At 42.5% G+C, this 19,164-nt stretch overlaps 1 protein-coding gene across 6 annotated transcripts in view; it reads right to left on the reverse strand.

Moving 5' to 3' along the window:
- Window positions 1–19,164, reverse strand: part of LOC121527731 (receptor-type tyrosine-protein phosphatase mu-like) — a 262,989-nt gene that overhangs the window by 80,376 nt on the left and 163,449 nt on the right. For 4 of the 6 annotated variants that reach the window (XM_041814760.1, XM_041814759.1, XM_041814758.1 and 1 more), the window contains exons 16-19: window positions 18,440–18,534; window positions 15,761–15,797; window positions 8,753–8,827; window positions 4,178–4,310 (exon numbers count right to left, since the gene is read on the reverse strand). In XM_041814760.1, coding sequence (XP_041670694.1) covers window positions 4,178–4,310; window positions 8,753–8,827; window positions 15,761–15,797; window positions 18,440–18,534 — 340 coding nt within the window. The remainder of the gene's footprint in view (window positions 1–4,177; window positions 4,311–8,752; window positions 8,828–15,760; window positions 15,798–18,439; window positions 18,535–19,164) is intronic. The other 2 variants (XM_041814762.1, XM_041814761.1) reach the window with 1 other exon arrangement.

Below are 19,164 nucleotides of genomic sequence, written 5' to 3' on the forward strand. Positions count from 1 at the left end.
TTCTGCTCTATTCCTTTCTATTCTATTTTATTCTATTCTATTCTACTCAATTTTATTCTGTTGTTCTATTCTCTTCTATTCTATCTTATTCTATTCTTTTCTATTCTACTCTACTCGACTGTTCTCTATTCTATTCTATTTTATTCTATTGTACTCCATTTTATTCTATTCTATTTCATTCTATTTCTTTCCATTATATTCTACTCTATTCTATTTTATTCTATTCTACTCTATTTTTTTCTATTATATTTCATTCTATTCTATTCTATTCTACTCTATTCTATTTCATTCTATTTCTTTCTATTATATTCTACTCTATTCTGTTTTATTCTATTGTACTCTATTCTATTTCATTCTATTCCTTTCTATTATATTCTACTCTATTCTGTTTTATTCTATTGTACTCTATTCTATTTCATTCTATATCTTTCTATTATATTCTACTCTATTCTGTTTTATTCTATTGTACTCTATTCTATTTCATTCTATTCCTTTCTATTATATTCTACTCTATTCTGTTTTACTCTATTGTACTCTATTCTATTTCATTCTATTTCTTTCTATTATATTCTACTCTATTCTGTTTTATTCTATTGTACTCTATTCTATTTCATTCTATTTCTTTCTATTATATTCTACTCTATTCTGTTTTATTCTATTGTACTCTATTCTATTTCATTCTATTCCTTTCTATTATATTCTACTCTATTCTGTTTTATTCTATTGTACTCTATTCTATTTCATTCTATTTCTTTCTATTATATTCTACTCTATTCTGTTTTATTCTATTGTACTCTATTCTATTTCATTCTATTTCTTTCTATTATATTCTACTCTATTCTGTTTTATTCTATTGTACTCTATTCTATTTCATTCTATTCCTTTCTATTATATTCTACTCTATTCTGTTTTATTCTATTGTACTCTATTCTATTTCATTCTATTTCTTTCTATTATATTCTACTCTATTCTGTTTTATTCTATTGTACTCTATTCTATTTCATTCTATTTCTTTCTATTATATTCTACTCTATTCTGTTTTATTCTATTGTACTCTATTCTATTTCATTCTATTTCTTTCTATTATATTCTACTCTATTCTGTTTTATTCTATGGTACTCTATTCTATTTCATTCTATGTCTTTCTATTATATTCTACTCTATTCTGTTTTATTCTATTGTACTCTATTCTATTTCATTCTATTTCTTTCTATTATATTCTACTCTATTCTGTTTTACTCTATTGTACTCTATTCTATTTCATTCTATTCCTTTCTATTATATTCTACTCTATTCTGTTTTATTCTATTGTACTCTATTCTATTTCATTCTATTCCTTTCTATTATATTCTACTCTATTCTGTTTTATTCTATTGTACTCTATTCTATTTCATTCTATTCCTTTCTATTATATTCTACTCTATTCTGTTTCATTCTATTGTACTCTATTCTATTTCATTCTATTTCTTTCTATTATATTCTACTCTATTCTGTTTTATTCTATTGTACTCTATTCTATTTCATTCTATTTCTTTCTATTATATTCTACTCTATTCTGTTTTACTCTATTGTACTCTATTCTATTTCATTCTATTTCTTTCTATTATATTCTACTCTATTCTGTTTTATTCTATTGTACTCTATTCTATTTCATTCTATTTCTTTCTATTATATTCTACTCTATTCTGTTTTACTCTATTGTACTCTATTCTATTTCATTCTATTTCTTTCTATTATATTCTACTCTATTCTGTTTTACTCTATTGTACTCTATTCTATTTCATTCTATTTCTTTCTATTATATTCTACTCTATTCTGTTTTATTCTATTGTACTCTATTCTATTTCATTCTATTTCTTTCTATTATATTCTACTCTATTCTGTTTTATTCTATTGTACTCTATTCTATTTCATTCTATTCCTTTCTATTATATTCTACTCTATTCTGTTTTATTCTATTGTACTCTATTCTATTTCATTCTATTTCTTTCTATTATATTCTACTCTATTCTGTTTTATTCTATTGTACTCTATTCTATTTCATTCTATTTCTTTCTATTATATTCTACTCTATTCTGTTTTATTCTATTGTACTCTATTCTATTTCATTCTATTTCTTTCTATTATATTCTACTCTATTCTGTTTTATTCTATTGTACTCTATTCTATTTCATTCTATTTCTTTCTATTATATTCTACTCTATTCTGTTTTATTCTATTGTACTCTATTCTATTTCATTCTATTTCTTTCTATTATATTCTACTCTATTCTGTTTTATTCTATGGTACTCTATTCTATTTCATTCTATGTCTTTCTATTATATTCTACTCTATTCTGTTTTATTCTATTGTACTCTATTCTATTTCATTCTATTTCTTTCTATTATATTGTACTCTATTCTGTTTTATTTTATTGTACTCTATTCTATTTCATTCTATTCCTTTCTATTATATTCTACTCTATTCTGTTTTATTCTATTGTACTCTATTCTATTTCATTCTATTCCTTTCTATTATATTCTACTCTATTCTGTTTTATTCTTTTGTACTCTATTCTATTTCATTCTATTTCTTCCTATTATATTCTACTCTATTCTGTTTTATTCTATTGTACTCTATTCTATTTCATTCTATTCCTTTCTATTATATTCTACTCTATTCTGTTTTATTCTTTTGTACTCTATTCTATTTCATTCTATTCCTTTCTATTATATTCTACTCTATTCTGTGCTATTGTATTCTATTCTATTTTATCTTATTCATAGCTACCGCCCAGTGTCTCTAATGGCACAGACTGGCCACAGACTGGCCCGATGCATGATTAAACTGGGCTCAATGGTTTCAGATTGGAGCTTTGTTAGGTGGATCTGGCTGATAGCAGACATGAAATCTGGATCGTCTGTCGGCTGTGGAAGGTTAAGAAAATGTTCCAGCCCCAGTGATGTGAAATATACCGACCCAGCTTCTTTAGATAAAACTCAGGATTGTGTGTCCAGACTTCTTGTTGAACCAGGACTGGCTCAAACCTGCACTGAAACTTTATTTCATACGAAGTAAAAAAACCATCAGACATGGTCTGTTATCATCAAACTCAAGTCTGACCCTCCATCAGCTGGTGTACTAACACTCGTCCCAACATGAAGCGTTTCCTCTCAGCAGGTGAAGGTGACAGTTTTCAGCCTTCAGCCAATCAGAGTTAAATACCCAGCTTCCTGTTTTCACTCCTCTGTAATGAGTCTGACCTCCGTCTGCTGGAGGAGTGGAAATCAAACGCACCCCGTCAACATTAAAAAGCTCATTAGAGAGCAAAGGACCGCCTCTCTGTCTGATATCAGTGAGAGATCAGACACACACTCGTAGAGATGTGTGTGTGTGAAGTATAAATGTGTGTGTGTGTGTGTGAAGTATAAATGTGTGTGTGTGTAGCCTGAAGCCATTCAGCTCCAGGCGACTCCGAGAATAAAAACAAAGAATAAAACGCTCTTTCATCTAAATTTCTCTCTCATCGTCGACGTTCTCCAAACACACAGGCTTCCCTCTGTCTTTAAGTGTGTGTGTTGTGTATACAGCAGCGTGTGTGAGAGTGTGTGTCCCTGTGGGGGATGTGTGTTTGATGTTGCAGAATAAAGTCGGTCCACATATAGTTTAATGGTGATTACTGCTGCAATCTGCTCCATTATTCATCCTCCACTTCCTCACTGTCCCTGTGTGCTGTATCTTTGATGTTCTGTCCGTTTTCTACAGTACAGATTTAGGCCACGTTTACATGAAAACGCTCCGCTGGAAACCCAACCCTAAAAGTTCAGAAGACAAAATCTGTGCACACAGATCCACAAAATCACTGAAGTCCCTGTAGTAACCATGCCAGGCCAGTAGTTAGCGCTGTGACTTTATAATCAAATACTACTGCAAGCTCACATCCTCCTCCTTCTACAGAGGGGTGAGCTGGTGATGACAAATATGTCACACAAATAACCCCGTCATGTTTGAGCTATGATGAGCAGAGAAAAATAAAATATTAATAAGATATGAATAAAAATAAAAGAATATTCTAGAAAAGGTCAAAATAAAAATTCTAAACTAACAACCAGGACGCCAGCGTCGATATTAAAAACCGTGTCATTTACGTGTGGTGTGGATGTGTGAGCAGGTCTCTAGGTGTGAGGATCCTTCTTACCGTTTCTTCATCAGCAGAATGATGCCGAGGAAGATGATGATGAAGAGCAGGACGCCAGCAATGGATCCGGCGATCTTCACTGTGTGGTCAGACTGTTTCTCCTGTTCTGGTTCAGGTTTTCTGGTCGCAGCTCCTGAAATCAGAAACCAACAGTAACTATCTAAACTAGCATTATTAGAGAGCATCAACACTTTAAACTAGCCCTTAAACAGCAGTCACTGTACCGTAGTCAGATACTTCTGTAACCCGCTAAACCACCCAGTAACCACTACTAACTATCTAAACTATCGTTGCCAAACACCCCTCCTGTCTTGAATGCACCCTCTTGGAGACATATCAAATATCTGGAACAGACTGGAGTATCTGTGCTGTCTGGTAAACTCACCAGGCACATCCCTAGCTTCTGTCTTTCCTGCCATGCTGGAGCTGAATGATATTCATATCTGTCCTGCTGTGACTCCAACAACGCTGCTGCTGTAGCTCGCCATGTTTGCTGCTTCCTGTTCCCTCATGCCCGATGTTATAGAACCAAAGAAGCTAGATTTGAACGTTTACATGCACTAAATCATCAGATCATTAGCACAGAGCTTGGTGTGTTCATCTGATTTGTCAGACTCCTATAGTGGCTTCTGGCTGCTGTAACCAGGTAACCAGATAAAGATAACGACTGGTTTATCAGTGATTGCTGATACTCATTGATTAATAGAAGTTTTACTGATAGATTATTGATCATCAGGTTCCTGATGGAAGGAACACCTGCAGAGTGGCTCTGACTTTTAATGTGACGGCTGTCAGCACTGCAGAAAACCCATTACCTGCTGCTTGTGTGTGTCCAGGTGTAATATCCTTCCAGATGACTCGGTAGATGAGAAACGTTCAGGACAAGACGGCGCTGTAGCGTGTGTGTATGTGTGAGAGAGAGTGTCATTTAGACCTACAACACTCTCCCATTCAGAGGCTGACAACAGCCATCAGTCAGCGTCTGTGTGGAGTTAAACTGGTCCTGACGGAGACCAGAAAGTGAAACCTCTCTCTCTGGTCCGCAGAGAGGAGGGGGCTTTGAAAGGAGATGGTTTCTCTGCGTTTAGGCAGACGGCAGGACTGCAGCACACTTTCAGAATCACATTTATGGCTTTCACACCGTTTAAAGGCCCAGGCAGAGCAACATTAATGCCAGTTTTTCTGAGGACCAGTGCGTTCCTCCATGGCTCTACCGCTGTCCAAGGAAACGTTTGTTTTTTCACCTCTTTAAAGTTACCTCTAATTACCTATAAAAACTGTTGTTCACCCTCCATGCATACTCTTCTTCCTGGTCAGAGACTGACCGGACCAATCATCAGACTGTGGCTCAGCCCCATGTCTAACTTAGACCCTAACCCCTCTCCGTGGAGGTCTCCTTGTCCCTTGGTTCAGAGTTACAGGAGTAGTGGTGAAATTATCCCATAAAAAAACGGGACGACCCTTCTAGTTCCTGATCCATCACGGGTAGACGAGCTGACGGTACCGGACATTTCTACTGCTACTGAATCAAAAGGACCGTAATGCACTAAAACCTCATTAAAGTAGGATATTACACTGTTGTACTTTTCATAGCCTACCGATAATTTGCAGGGCATTCTGGGAGATTTCTCATTGCTCAGTTTGGAGAGTCTGGTCAGGTGTGGGAGCAAATGCCGGTCCAGAACTTCCCCACCTCTACCTTGGTCCTGTACTGTTCTGACCTCCAGGCCCATGCCCTGTCTCTCCAGGGATCCTCCCAGTCCCCTCTGGACCAGCCCGCTGGGCCCTGGCCACCCAGTTTGTAGCGAGCTGGATCAGGCCTGGGAAAGCGTGCTGGGTATGAGGTTGGGGATCGTTTGGGTCTTTGCTGATATGAACTAAATCAACACTAAGGGCGCATTCACACTTGAGCTGGTTGGTCCGCTTTAAACCAACTCTGGTCCGTTTCCCGGATAGTCCGGTTCATTTGGAGTGGTGTGAAAGCTCACACCACTCAACAAGCAGATTCTGGTCCACTTGAAAACAGGGGATTTTGGTTCACTTCCAAACAAACCCTGGTGCAGTTCGTTTGAGGTGTGAAAGCAAAGTGGACCAACTTGTGAACCAAAGACAGGAAGTAGCATAAAGCTTAATGAGATACAGATTTATCTGTGGTTTAATACACTCAAATACTGAGACCAGAATATAATGTGGGTACCTCACTTGGCGTCTGTGTAGCCATGGCAACACGTCGTAGTCGGTGCTGATTTATTCGTCTCATGTAAAGACTGACATGTCGGACAGCTCACCGCCTCGCTGACTGCTAGTAACGCCCCAACGCAAGAGCAGAAACCTCAGACGGTGAAAATTCTGTTTTTCATTGTTTATGTGGAAGAAAAGACCAGTGGAAGAGGATGGATCTGTGGTTTTATCTTTTTCTACGCCTTCTTTTCTTCTTAGTCGCCTTTTGTTTGTGACGACAGCGCCCCTAACGGGCAGAGGTTGTAGGTGTTCAGCCGGTTCGGTCCGTTTGACCGAGAGCAGTGTGAATGTGAACCAAACCAAAGGAAAGAGCAACAACTCTGCAGTTTCTGTTCCAAAACGGGCCGAGTCCCCCCACCTAAGGTGCCGGTGCCTAAACAGTGCCGGAACACTTTAGAAGAACGATGGTCCACACAGAGACGAGTTCAGGAGTATCCACAAAAATATTTTAAAGTCCCTACACCCAGGTTTGGCATGTTGGAGAGCGTCCCAGGGATTAACTGCACATGGACATGTTAGTCTGTTAAAAGTCCTGGTCTCTGTAGGTGAACGCTGAAGACCGCTGACGGGGCCACCGTGGATCAGTAGGTAGAGGTGGTCGTCTACAACTGGAAGTTCAGAGGTTCGATCCACCGCTTCGCCGTTGCTGCACATGTGTATGGATGCGTCTGAATGTGATTCGTTAATATTGATGCCAAATCTCCATGGAGACCTCTGCCACCAGTGTGTGAATGAGGAGGTGTGGCCTGCTGATAAGCGCTACATAAGCTCAAGCCCATTAACCAATCACGCATCAGGAAGTTGAAGGCTCGTCCCGTTTCATAGGGGAAGATTTCACCACCCCTGCACCTCTGTTCCAAGGACCAAGGGGGCACTGGAAATCCAGGACTAGTTTCAAAGTTAAAAATAGGACTGAGCCTAAATCATAACTGAAATCTGAGACTTGATTACCCGCCCAGCTCCAGCATGAACCCAGTCCCACCAGTCTCTAAGTCTGGTCCGGTCCAAACTGGGACGAGTCCATGTGCAGGAAACTGGACGAGTTTCCTCTCCAGCCGTGGAGATTTGTTCCTGTTTTCCTCTCTTCAAGGTCAGACTGTGAGCAGATACCTCTCTTTATCCTTTCATCACAAACGAACACACACTCAGAGCGCCCCCCCCCTCCGAGGCTCACAGAGCTGCTGCTTTCAGTTTAAAGGCTATCAACACACTTTGAAGAGCGAATTTATCCCACTGTGTGAGTGTGTGTGTCTCTTTGTGTGTTTCTGTGTGTGCCACAGAGAAGCTGTTTTTATGTGAGAGTGGAGCTGAGCTTTTTTCTGCTTCGGGGCTTCAGCCAGTCACGCTGAGTGGGAGGTGTGTGTGTTAGTGTGTGTATTAATGTGTGTATACACGGCGAACAGCTGTTAGGAGTGTTTGAGGCCTGCTGGTGACACACACACACACACACACACACACACCGACGGCGTTTATGTGTGTGTATAAACAGTGTTGGAAAGTTTCCTCCTCAAGGCTGAGAAATACTGAAATGGTAAATATTTAAATGTCGTTTACTGCCAGCGCTGAGGAAGAGTGGGGGGGGGTGTGTGTGTGTGTGTGTGTGTGTGTGTGTGTGCGTGTGCGTGGGGGGGGGGTCTATTGTCTGTAAGATAAGAGAGGATATGAGCAAGACTGTCCACCAGGGCCAGTGATGAGGCAGTGGGACCGTGGAGGTGGACTCTGAGAAGCGGGTATCTGCAGGCTTGCAGGCCGCAGGTTCAGGACCGTAGAACCAGGACCCTGCTTGAGCACATGCGCGTTGTTGATGAGCATTTGCTTGAATACAGATTGCTAGCTACTGCTAGCATTAACAACTGCGACGGGCGGTAGACAGAGCGTTAGTATTTGGTAAGCTAACTTTGATCTGTTTAAAATCAGACATAAATTTCATGTTGCAGCATGGGATTGACATCACTGATACATTTCTGACAGTAAGGGAACTACTGTTGTCTTATCAGTAGTGTTACACAGGTCATTAGAAACTAGCTAACATTACCCCAAATGTCATCCATATTTCCTTGCATTTCTGCCTCAGCTGTCCCTGAAGCCCCCTACCCCACTCATCCCCTGGTTCTGCTCTAAATGTTCTTCTTTTTGGTTGGTGGATACAGCCAAGGATGGGGCGTGATGGATCTCTGCTGATGATCTTTTCCTTTCTAATATGGCTTTTTTGCTCCGGTAGGACCCAAAGAGCAGAAACGAGTCCGAGAAGAGCTCAGGAGCGGTTGGGGTATCACAGGATTCTATTATTCAGAAGCTCTGAGAGATCAGGTGTGTGAGTGTGTGTTTTCTGACCTGTTAGCTGTTTGTCACCGGCTGCAGGCGCGATACGAATGTACGGCGTGGTGAGCTGAGTGACGATTATAGCAGCTAGTCATCCAGGAAAGCATGCAGAGAAGGAGAGAGAGAAGAGAGAGAGGCCGGCTGTAGCAGTGTAGGACACAGTAGTTATTAGTAGCATGCAGACGCTCTGCTCTCCTGCTGGTCTTTAGCATCTTTAATATTAAACCCTCATAATACAGTCTGACTGTATACACCAGTGCTTTTCAAAGCTTTGGGCCCAGGGCTCACCAAAGATCAACCAAATCTCAGGACCACCAGGCTCATATCCGTGATGAATAGCCCCTTTAGCGTCTGTTGCTGTTGTACTGTTGGAGTAATAGTGTACGGCTGCAGACTCGCCTGGAGGAACGCCATCTGGGAACCACTGATATAAACACCCAACTATGTAAACACAGAAACACAGCCTCAGTTTAAAACTAAAACCCCAGTGTTTATGAGTGTACCAGCAGCTAGGACTCATCTGTTCATTATCATTTTTTAATTCATTTTTAACATGAAGATATATTAGAAAAATGAAAACTGAACCCTTAGATTTACTTTACAGAATGACCAGGGAAAATGCTAGCTTCTGCAACAGGTGCTTTTATTGTGAAATGGTACCTCACCTACAGGAAGTCATTACTACTACTGGTATTACTGGTGGGGCTGAATGAACCTGTGGAGGCTAGTTATCTTGTCCTGGGTTTGGACAGTTAGGACCTTTCCTGATGCAGCAGGACAGTTTTAGTTGGAAGATCCCGGTCAGAGAGGACACTGGAGCCTCTAAGGAGAAAACAATGACCCTAAATATTCTTGTTGGTTGGTTGGTGGGCTGGCGGAGGCGTTCACTGTGTCTGAGGTGTTAGTTGGGTCCTGAAATGGTCAGAATCTCAAGAATCAGGACTTTCTAGAGATGGAGGGCAAAACTGACAGATTGACTGTTAGCGATGTTAACGTCTTTGTTAATGGAGTTAAACTTGAGTTAGACTGCATGGCAGCGCACGGTTTAGTGCTGTTCCTCACTGCAAGAAGGTTCCTGGTTCCATGTTCCCCCCGTTCCTCCCATCACCAAAAACAGGCTTGCTAGGTTATTGTTGAGTCTAAATTGCCCGTTGGTGTGAGTCTGACTCTGATTGGCCTGGTTGTTTTGGTGTGTACCCCACCTCTTGCCCGATAACAGCTGAGATAGGCTCCAGCCACAACCTGGAACAGGATAGCCGTGCAGAAATGGATGGATGTGCCCACCCCTAGAAAGGGCATTCAGGATAGACGGATGCGTGACCCAACCACCTGTTCCCAGAGTGTTTCAGTCGTATAAACTCACTCAGAGGTCAGCTGACCTCATGCTTGTTTTAAGTCTTTAGGTTATTTGGAGATGATGCTAGATCCCTCCAGATGAGTCCTATCAGACTGACTGATACCATCCTAGGACTGCTGAGGAAGAAACCAGGGAGAAAAGCTGTTAAAGAGGCTCAGCTAGCCTTACCACTCAGTCCTGGACTCCTCTAGACTCTCTTCTCAGTCCTAGACTCTGGTCTCAGTCCTAGACTCCTCTAGACTCTGGTCTCAGTCCTAGACCCCTCTAGACTCTGGTCTCAGTACTAGACCCCTCTAGACTCTGGTCTCAGTCCTAGACTCCTCTACACTCTGGTCTCAGTCCTAGACCCCTCTAGACTCTGGTCTCAGTACTAGACCCCTCTAGACTCTGGTCTCAGTCCTAGACTCCTCTACACTCTGGTCTCAGTCCTAGACCCCGCTAGACTCTGGTCTCAGTCCTGGACCCCTCTAGACTCTGGTCTCAGTCCTAGACTCCTCTACACTCTGGTCTCAGTCCTAGACTCCTCTACACTCTGGTCTCAGTCCTAGACCCCTCTAGACTCTGGTCTCAGTCCTAGACTCCTCTACACTCTGGTCTCAGTCCTAGACTCCTCTACACTCTGGTCTCAGTCCTAGACTCCTCTACACTCTGGTCTCAGTCCTAGACCCCTCTAGACTCTGGTCTCAGTCCTAGATCTCTCTACACTCTGGTCTCAGTCCTAGACCCCTCTACACTCTGGTCTCAGTCCTAGATCTCTCTACACCCTGGTCTCAGTCCTAGGTCTTCTTTTATCAGTCTAGACCTGTAGTAGAGGGTCTGCAGGACTAAGTCCTCATTGATCTGGATCACCTCCTCAGGTAGACCAGTTCCCCTGTGGTTTAGTGTAGGGATCATAGATGGATGTAGAACTGTTCTGATGATGACTGCAGCGCCACCTAGAGCTCTGACAGACTCACTTTACTACATTATCATTAATGAAGAACTGTTCTTCACGTCCTGACCCACATCTGACCTCAGTGTCATCAAGGTCACATGACTGGACATAACCTAAAGTCCATATCCAAGCGGGTGTCCCACTTCCTTCTCCACTCCATCTGCTGTCCTGCCAAATAAAGGCATAAAAAGCCCAAAAAATAAACGAACTAAATAAATAACTGCAGTTTTCTTGGATTGATGGCTGTTTGGGACGCTCCGGAGCCTTTGTTGAGATCAATAAAACAGAGATGATCCAGGACTGGGTGTCTAGGACTTCTATTTTTGCTGTTATGGTATCTAAACATGTACGGATATTTTAACTACAATCATATCAAATATTCAAATTTCATATGGTGATAAACCAGCAGAGGAGAGCAGAGCGTCATTCAGTCCAGGAAAAAAGACATTTGAGTGGAGAAGAGTAAACCTGAAAGAGAAGTTTGCTAATCAGCCAATCAACCTCAGACATTAGTAATCAATGATTAGAGGAGAGCAGCACAAACCTAACCTGAAAGGAAGAGCAGTGTTAGCTGCAGCTGAATACATACATGCACACACAGTACATACATAACCTAAAAGTGAACATTAAATTATTTTCCCCTGTGTCACCAGGCCCTGATAGGTCATGTGTAGCCTGGTTTAATGTTGTATCAATCATAAAGGCTGTTGTGTTTTTCATTCTTACATCTTTATTTCTCACATGCTAAGTTAGATCTTCAGTGTCTAAGCTAGGGATGAGCATATTCAGCCATTTAACAGAGTACTTGTTGATCATGGCGCTGTTATAACAGGCAGCAGGAGTCAGGAGTAATGTGTTCACTTCATGTTATAACCCATCAGAGGTGTAATTACTGCTTTAATAACTGTCCTTTCACTGCATGGATTCATCACAGATCTAGTAAATGACCAGGGTTGTTCATGTTAGGTATGATCGTTTCGTACAATCCCGGGCACAACTGTTCCTCCATCAACTCTCTCTGCTGGTAAGATCATCCTGTGCCCAACACACTAGTGTACGTACAGAGCCTGGTTCAGCAGAGGTAGGAACACAAGGATGGAATGTTCCATTAGCTTTCATAAAGTCATCTTCATCATGATGTTATCATCATCAAAGGATGACCTCATCTTCAGAGGATGACATCATCTTCAAAGGATGTCATCATCATCATCAAAGGATGACCTCATCTTCAGAGGATGACATCATCTTCAAAGGATGTCATCATCATCATCAAAGGATGACCTCATCTTCAGAGGATGACATCATCTTCAAAGGATGACATCATCATCATCAAAGGATGACCTCATCTTCAGAGGATGACATCATCTTCAAAGGATGTCATCATCATCATCAAAGGATGACCTCATCTTCAGAGGATGACATCACCTTCAAAGGATGACATCATCATCATCAAAGGATGACCTCATCTTCAGAGGATGACATCATCTTCAAAGGATGTCATCATCATCATCAAAGGATGACCTCATCTTGAGAGGATGACATCATCTTCAAAGGATGTCATCATCATCATCAAAGGATGACCTCATCTTCAGAGGATGACATCATCTTCAAAGGATGTCATCATCATCATCATCAAAGGATGACCTCATCTTCAGAGGATGACATCATCTTCAAAGGATGTCATCATCATCATCAAAGGATGACCTCACCATCAAAGGTTGAAATCATCTCCAAAGGATGACATCATCATTGAAGGTTGAGGACAGTGTCGGTAAGGTTGAATGTGCTTTCCCTCCGTTTTTGCCAAATTGTAGGCCACAGCTGGCAGTCGCTTCAAATAAAATGCCAGACAGCCTGACCGTATTGTTCCAACTGTGAAGTTTGGTGGAGGAGGGATAATGGTATGGGGCTAGTTTTTCAGGGTCTGGGCTAGACCCCTTATCTTCAGTGAAGGCCAGTCTTAATGCTTTAGCAGACCAAGACATTCTGGACCATGCTACGCTTCCAACAGTTTGGCGAAGGCCTTTTTCTATTCCAGCATGACTGTGGCCCAGAGACCAGAGAAGGACTAGAAAGACCTGACCTCAAACCCATCCAGCACCTTTGGGATAAACTGGAACAGAGATTGTGAGCCAGGCCTTCTGGTCCAACATCAGATCCTGACCTCCTAAATGCTCTACAGGATGAATGGACACACATTCCCACAGGAACACTCTGGAATGTTGTGGAAAGCCTTCCATGAAGAATGGAGGCTGTTAGAGCTGCTAAAGGGGACCAGCTCCATATTAGAGTGCTTGGATCTGAATGCAGTGTCATTACAGTCCCTGATGGTGGAACGGTCAGACGGCCAAATACTTTTGTCCATGTAGTGGAATATCCACATCTGTGATTACAGTTGTGCTCTGACTTCTGTGATGGAGGCATCAACTTTCTGGAACCATACTGAATGTCAGAAACAGGAAACGCTACAGGTGATAGCGGTCGACGGTACGTTCTACTGTCCTCCGCTCTTTTTGCCCTCCTGGCCTCTCTGATTAGACTGAAAGCTTTGAATTTCAGCCTAAACGAGGCGTGTGCAGGTTTTTGTTTCTGCCACCCAGCCCTGCTGTAGACACGCTCTGCTCCGGTCTGTGTCTCCTCAGAGGAACTTCCTCTGATGTGTGAGGAGAAGAGTGTGTGAATTTATGTGTGTGTGGGACAGAGAGCCCCCCACCCTTCCAGAATAAAAGCAGATCATTTAGCCTGTATCTGGGTTAACATTCAGCAGACGTTCAGCTCTCCTTTACATTCACATCAGCTCTGCTCACTGTTAGCGCTGCAAGGCATCCTGGGTACTCTGACGGGGGGGAGAGGAGGGGGGAGACCCCTGGGGGATGTGGTTGGCTGCTGCAGCATGACTGACAGGTGTCGAGGGAGCAGCAGAGCCAATCAGCATCTGCTGTCGTTAGCCACCAGAACTGCGCTCCAATAAAAGCTGATTAAAGCCGAACAGTCAATTACTGCTGCTGTCTGTGTGCTAACGCTGCAGCCTCATCAGGGGACATTACTGCGCCTTTAGCTTGTTTAGCTACAACGCCAAATGGCTCTCTGGACAGCCATGGAGTTCCAGTCATTAGCTCTGTGTTAGCGTTAGCGTAGCTTTAGCATGTGTGTGTGTCATCTCATTGGTGGACACACAGACGGAGTGAAGGACAGCTGTCACGGCCAAGCGTCCATCTGTGAGTCATTAGACGTCTGGATGGGACCCGTGTGCTAACCATTAGCTTAGCAGCACTACAGCTAACTGCCATCTGTGTATCATTACACAGAATGAGCTGCAGGCTAAATGACGAGCTAACGGTTGTCCCAGTTTTAACAGAAACCTCATGGTTTTCAGAACTCTCTAATTTAATGATACCAAAGAACCCAAGTGTTAAAAGGCAACAGATCGTCTGATATATTTCAACCAAACACAGAGAGAAAGCGCTAACAAACCTGCACTAATACGCTGGCAACGTTCAGATGAGAGGGTGGAGGCAGAGCGGAGTGAGTTACTGGTTCAGATCATTAAACTCACGTTTACATCAGTCAGAGACAACCTGACTAAACACTGAAGTCAGTTTTTAGATGATTTCATTTATTAAGAGGAAATCCATCCAAACCTCCCTGGCCCTCTGTGAAAAAGTCCTAATAACTAATGAGTCTCTAACACCTCTGTGGAGGAATGTTGTCCCATTCTTCTCTGCAGAACAGTCTCATTCAGCCTCACTGGAGGGTTTTCCAGCATGAACAGCCTGTTTAAGGTCACACCACAGCATCTCAGTCAGATCTAAGTCCAGACTCTGACTAGACCGCTCCAGAACCTTCATTTAGTTTTTAGTCCATTTAGAGGTGGACTCGTTGGTCTCTTCATGAACTCTGACCTTAACTGAGTCAGTCAGGCCTGCAGGTCTTTAGACGTAGTTCTGGGTTCTTCTGGGACCTCCTGGATGAGTCGTCCATGTTCTCTTGGAGTCATGTTGGTAGGCCGGCCACTCCTGGGAAGGTTCACCACTGTTCACAGTTTTCTCCACTGGTGGGTAATGGCTCTCAGCGTGGTTGGCTGGAGTCCCAAAGCCTCAGAAACATCTCTAACCCTTTCAGACTGATAGATGTCAGTGACCTTGTTCCTCATCCCTTCTTCTCTAGATGGTTCCATGATGTGTTTAAGTCTACTTCACTGTCTGACAGGTTCTAGTTAAGGGGGATCAGGATCCAGCAGGATCTGGGTGTGGATGGTCGGGCTAAACTCAGCTTTATAAAAATGTGGTTAATCACAGTTAATTCATGTTTTAAGAAGGGGGAATGACTTTTTCACATAGGACCAGATAGGTTTGGATGGATTTAGCCTTAAATTTAAAACCTAACTTTAGTATCTACTCAGGTTATCTCTGACTGATATTAAAACTACTGTGATTATCTGAAACATTTAAGTGTGACCACCATGAAAAAATAAGAACTCAGGTAGAGGAAGTACTGTTTAACAGCTCTGTATGTTTATGCCTCCAGTTTATTTGTGAAGATTGTCTTGATGAATTTGTGATTGTTGTCCGTGTGACGCCAACTTCCTGGCTGGCCGGCAAAAATAAGTCATCCCTGCAGAGTGCAATATGAAAGAGAGACCCAGACGGCAGGATTGTACCTGCCAGAGGACTGAATCTTAATGAATACACTGGGCTGCTTTATCAGAGAACCACGGGGAAGGTCCTACCTTTAGTGGCCACACGCACGCAGTCGATCTTCGTCTCCTGTTGGACACAGACCAGAAAATTAAAGCATCATGTTAGCGGTCACGGCTAGCTACTTCCTCCAGAAACACAGAAAACACACAGAAAACACACACACACACACACACGCAGTAAACAAAGCGGACAGAAGGAAAACGGCTGTGGATCAGCGCCTGTGCTGGCATTCAACAACCAACACACACTCAGACACACACCCGCACACTCACACACACACAACCCCCTACAGACAAACTCGTACACACACACTCATAGAAATACACTCATAGACTACCATAGACTCTCTTTGACTCCCTTAGACTCTAATAGACTCCCATAGACCCTCTTTGACTCCCTTAGACTCTCATAGACTCCCATAGACTCTCTTTGACTCCCTTAGACTCTCATAGACTCCTATAGACTCTCTTTGACTCCCTTAGACTCTCATAGACTACCATAGACTCTCTTTGACTCCCATAGACTCTCATAGACTCCCATAGACTCTCTTTGACTCCCTTAGACTCTCATAGACTCCCATAGACTCTCTTTGACTCCCTTAGACTCTCATAGACTCCCATAGACTCTCTTTGACTCCCATAGACTCTCATAGACTCCCATAGACCCTCTTTGACTCCCTTAGACTCTCATAGACTCCCATAGACTCTCTTTGACTCCCTTAGACTCTCATAGACTCCTATAGACTCTCTTTGACTCCCTTAGACTCTCATAGACTACCATAGACTCTCTTTGACTCCCATAGACTCTCATAGACTCCCATAGACTCTCTTTGACTCCCATAGACTCTCATAGACTCCCATAGACCCTCTTTGACTCCCTTAGACTCTCATAGACTCCCATAGACTCTCTTTGACTCCCTTAGACTCTCATAGACTCCTATAGACTCTCTTTGACTCCCTTAGACTCTCATAGACTACCATAGACTCTCTTTGACTCCCATAGACTCTCATAGACTCCCATAGACTCTCTTTGACTCCCTTAGACTCTCATAGACTCCCATAGACTCTCTTTGACTCCCTTAGACTATCATAGACTACCATAGACTCTCTTTGACTCCCTTAGACTCTCATAGACTACCATAGACTCTCTTTGACTCCCTTAGACTATCATAGACTACCATAGACTCTCTTTGACTCCCATAGACTCTCATAGACTCTTTTTGACTACCATAGACTCCCATAGACTCTCTTTGACTCTCATAGAGTCTCATAGACTCTCTTTGACTCCCATAGACTCTCTTTGACTCCCATAGACTCTCATAGACTCTCTTTGACTCCCATAGATTCTCATAGACTACCATAGACTCTCATAGACTCCCATAGGCTTCCATAGACTCCCATAGACTCCCTTTGACTCCCATAGAGTCCCTAAGACTCCCATAGACTCCCTTAGACTCTCATAGACTCCCATAGACTCCCTTAGACTCTCATAGACTCCCATAGACTCTCTTTGACTCCCATAGACTCTCCCATAGAATCCTATAGACTCTCATAGACAACCATAGACTCTCTTTGACTCCCTTTGGCTCCCTTAGACTCACATAGACTCTCATGGACTCCCATAGACCCAGACTGGGTGCTGAAGGTTTTGGTGAAGGCGAGAGAGAACATCACGGTCTTTCTGGTTTTAACAAACCGTCGACAAATGAACCAGAAGAGCTCATGAATATTCACGCTCACACGGAGCGGTGTGCTAGTGTGTTGAAGTGTGTGTGTTGTGTTCGTCCCTGCGGTGTGGCGACAGTAAAAAGCTCTACTGTTTCTGCATTATTCAACACACACACCAATTAAACCTGGCAGCGTCAATAATTAACACACAACACAAAACAACGCCTGTGTGTGAACAATTATCTCTGTTTTACACACAAACGGGACCAACACACACACCCTCTGCTCCCTCTGCAGCCTATTAGTGTCACTGGTCAGGAGCTGGAACTTCCTCCCATTAAACCCAGTGTGTGCACGCGCCATGTGGATGTGTGAGCATGCTCAGTGTGGATGTGCGAGCGTGCTCAGTGTGGATGTGTGAGCGCGCTCAGTGTGGATGTGTGAGCGCGCTCAGTGTGGATGTGTGAGCGCGCTCAGTGTGGGTGTGCGAGCGTGTTCAGTGTGGATGTGTGAGTGTGTTCAGTGTGGATGTGTGAGTGTGCTCAGTGTGGATGTGTGAGCGTGCTCAGTGCGTCTCGCTCCTCTGGTTTTGGTGACAGACTGAACAAAAAGAGCGAGCGAGCCGTAGGACAGAACGAATCTTTGTTGAACACACGTGTGATCTGTCACACCGACGTGTCGAGCTCGGCTGCTCGCTCTGATTGGACATCCCACTCTAAACTAAACCCAGCTCCCTCCATGGCGAGCAGCATGTTTTAAAACTACAGTAAAGAATCGATGAAAAGCTGTGAGTGTAAAAGCCGGCTGGAGACATTTGAAGCTCCCCTCTAGGTCTGATGAGAGCAAAGATCAACATTTAACCCTCAGCTCATGGGTTAGACACACCTGGTTTAATCATTAGTGATGCAGGTTATTATGGCCACGATATCTCTACAGAAATTATCATTATTATTAATAATAATCATCATCAATAATAATCAACACTCATGCTGATCCACAGTGACATCATCAGGTGTGTCACCTGCAGGTAGGAGTACTCACCCCATTGGCCGTGCTGACGGCCTGGTAGTAAATGCCATAACTCTTATGAGGCAGCAGAGGAGCGTTCCAGTAGCCATTATATGTCCTGTTATCACCTGTTCACACACAGTGACACATGTCAGCCAGAGGCAGGGGAATAGGAACAAACAAACAAAAAAACAAACAAACAAACAAACAGACAATAAAACAAACAAACAGACAAACAGACAGACAGACAAACAAACAAACAGACAGACAGACAAACAAACAAACAAACAAACAAACAGACAATAAAACAAACAAACAGACAAACAAACAGACAAACAAACAAACAGACAGACAGACAAACAGACAAACAAACAGACAAACAAACAAACAAACAGACAAACAAACAGACAAACAAACAGACAAACAAACAAACAGACAAACAAACAGACAGACAAACAGACAAACAAACAAACAAACAAACAGACAAACAAACAAACAAACAGACAAACAAACAAACAGACAAACAAACAAACAGACAAACAAACAGACAAACAAACAAACAAACATACAAACAAACAAACAAACAGACAAACAAACAAACAAACAGACAAACAAACAGACAAACAAACAAACAAACAAACAAACAAACAGACAAACAAACAGACAAACAAACAAACAAACAAACAAACAGACAAACAAACAAACAAACAAACAAACAGACAAACAAACAGACAAACAAACAAACAAACAAACAAACA

Source organism: Cheilinus undulatus, linkage group 19 (assembly GCF_018320785.1).
Source record: "Cheilinus undulatus linkage group 19, ASM1832078v1, whole genome shotgun sequence".
In the NCBI taxonomy this organism is placed as follows: domain Eukaryota; kingdom Metazoa; phylum Chordata; class Actinopteri; order Labriformes; family Labridae; genus Cheilinus; species Cheilinus undulatus.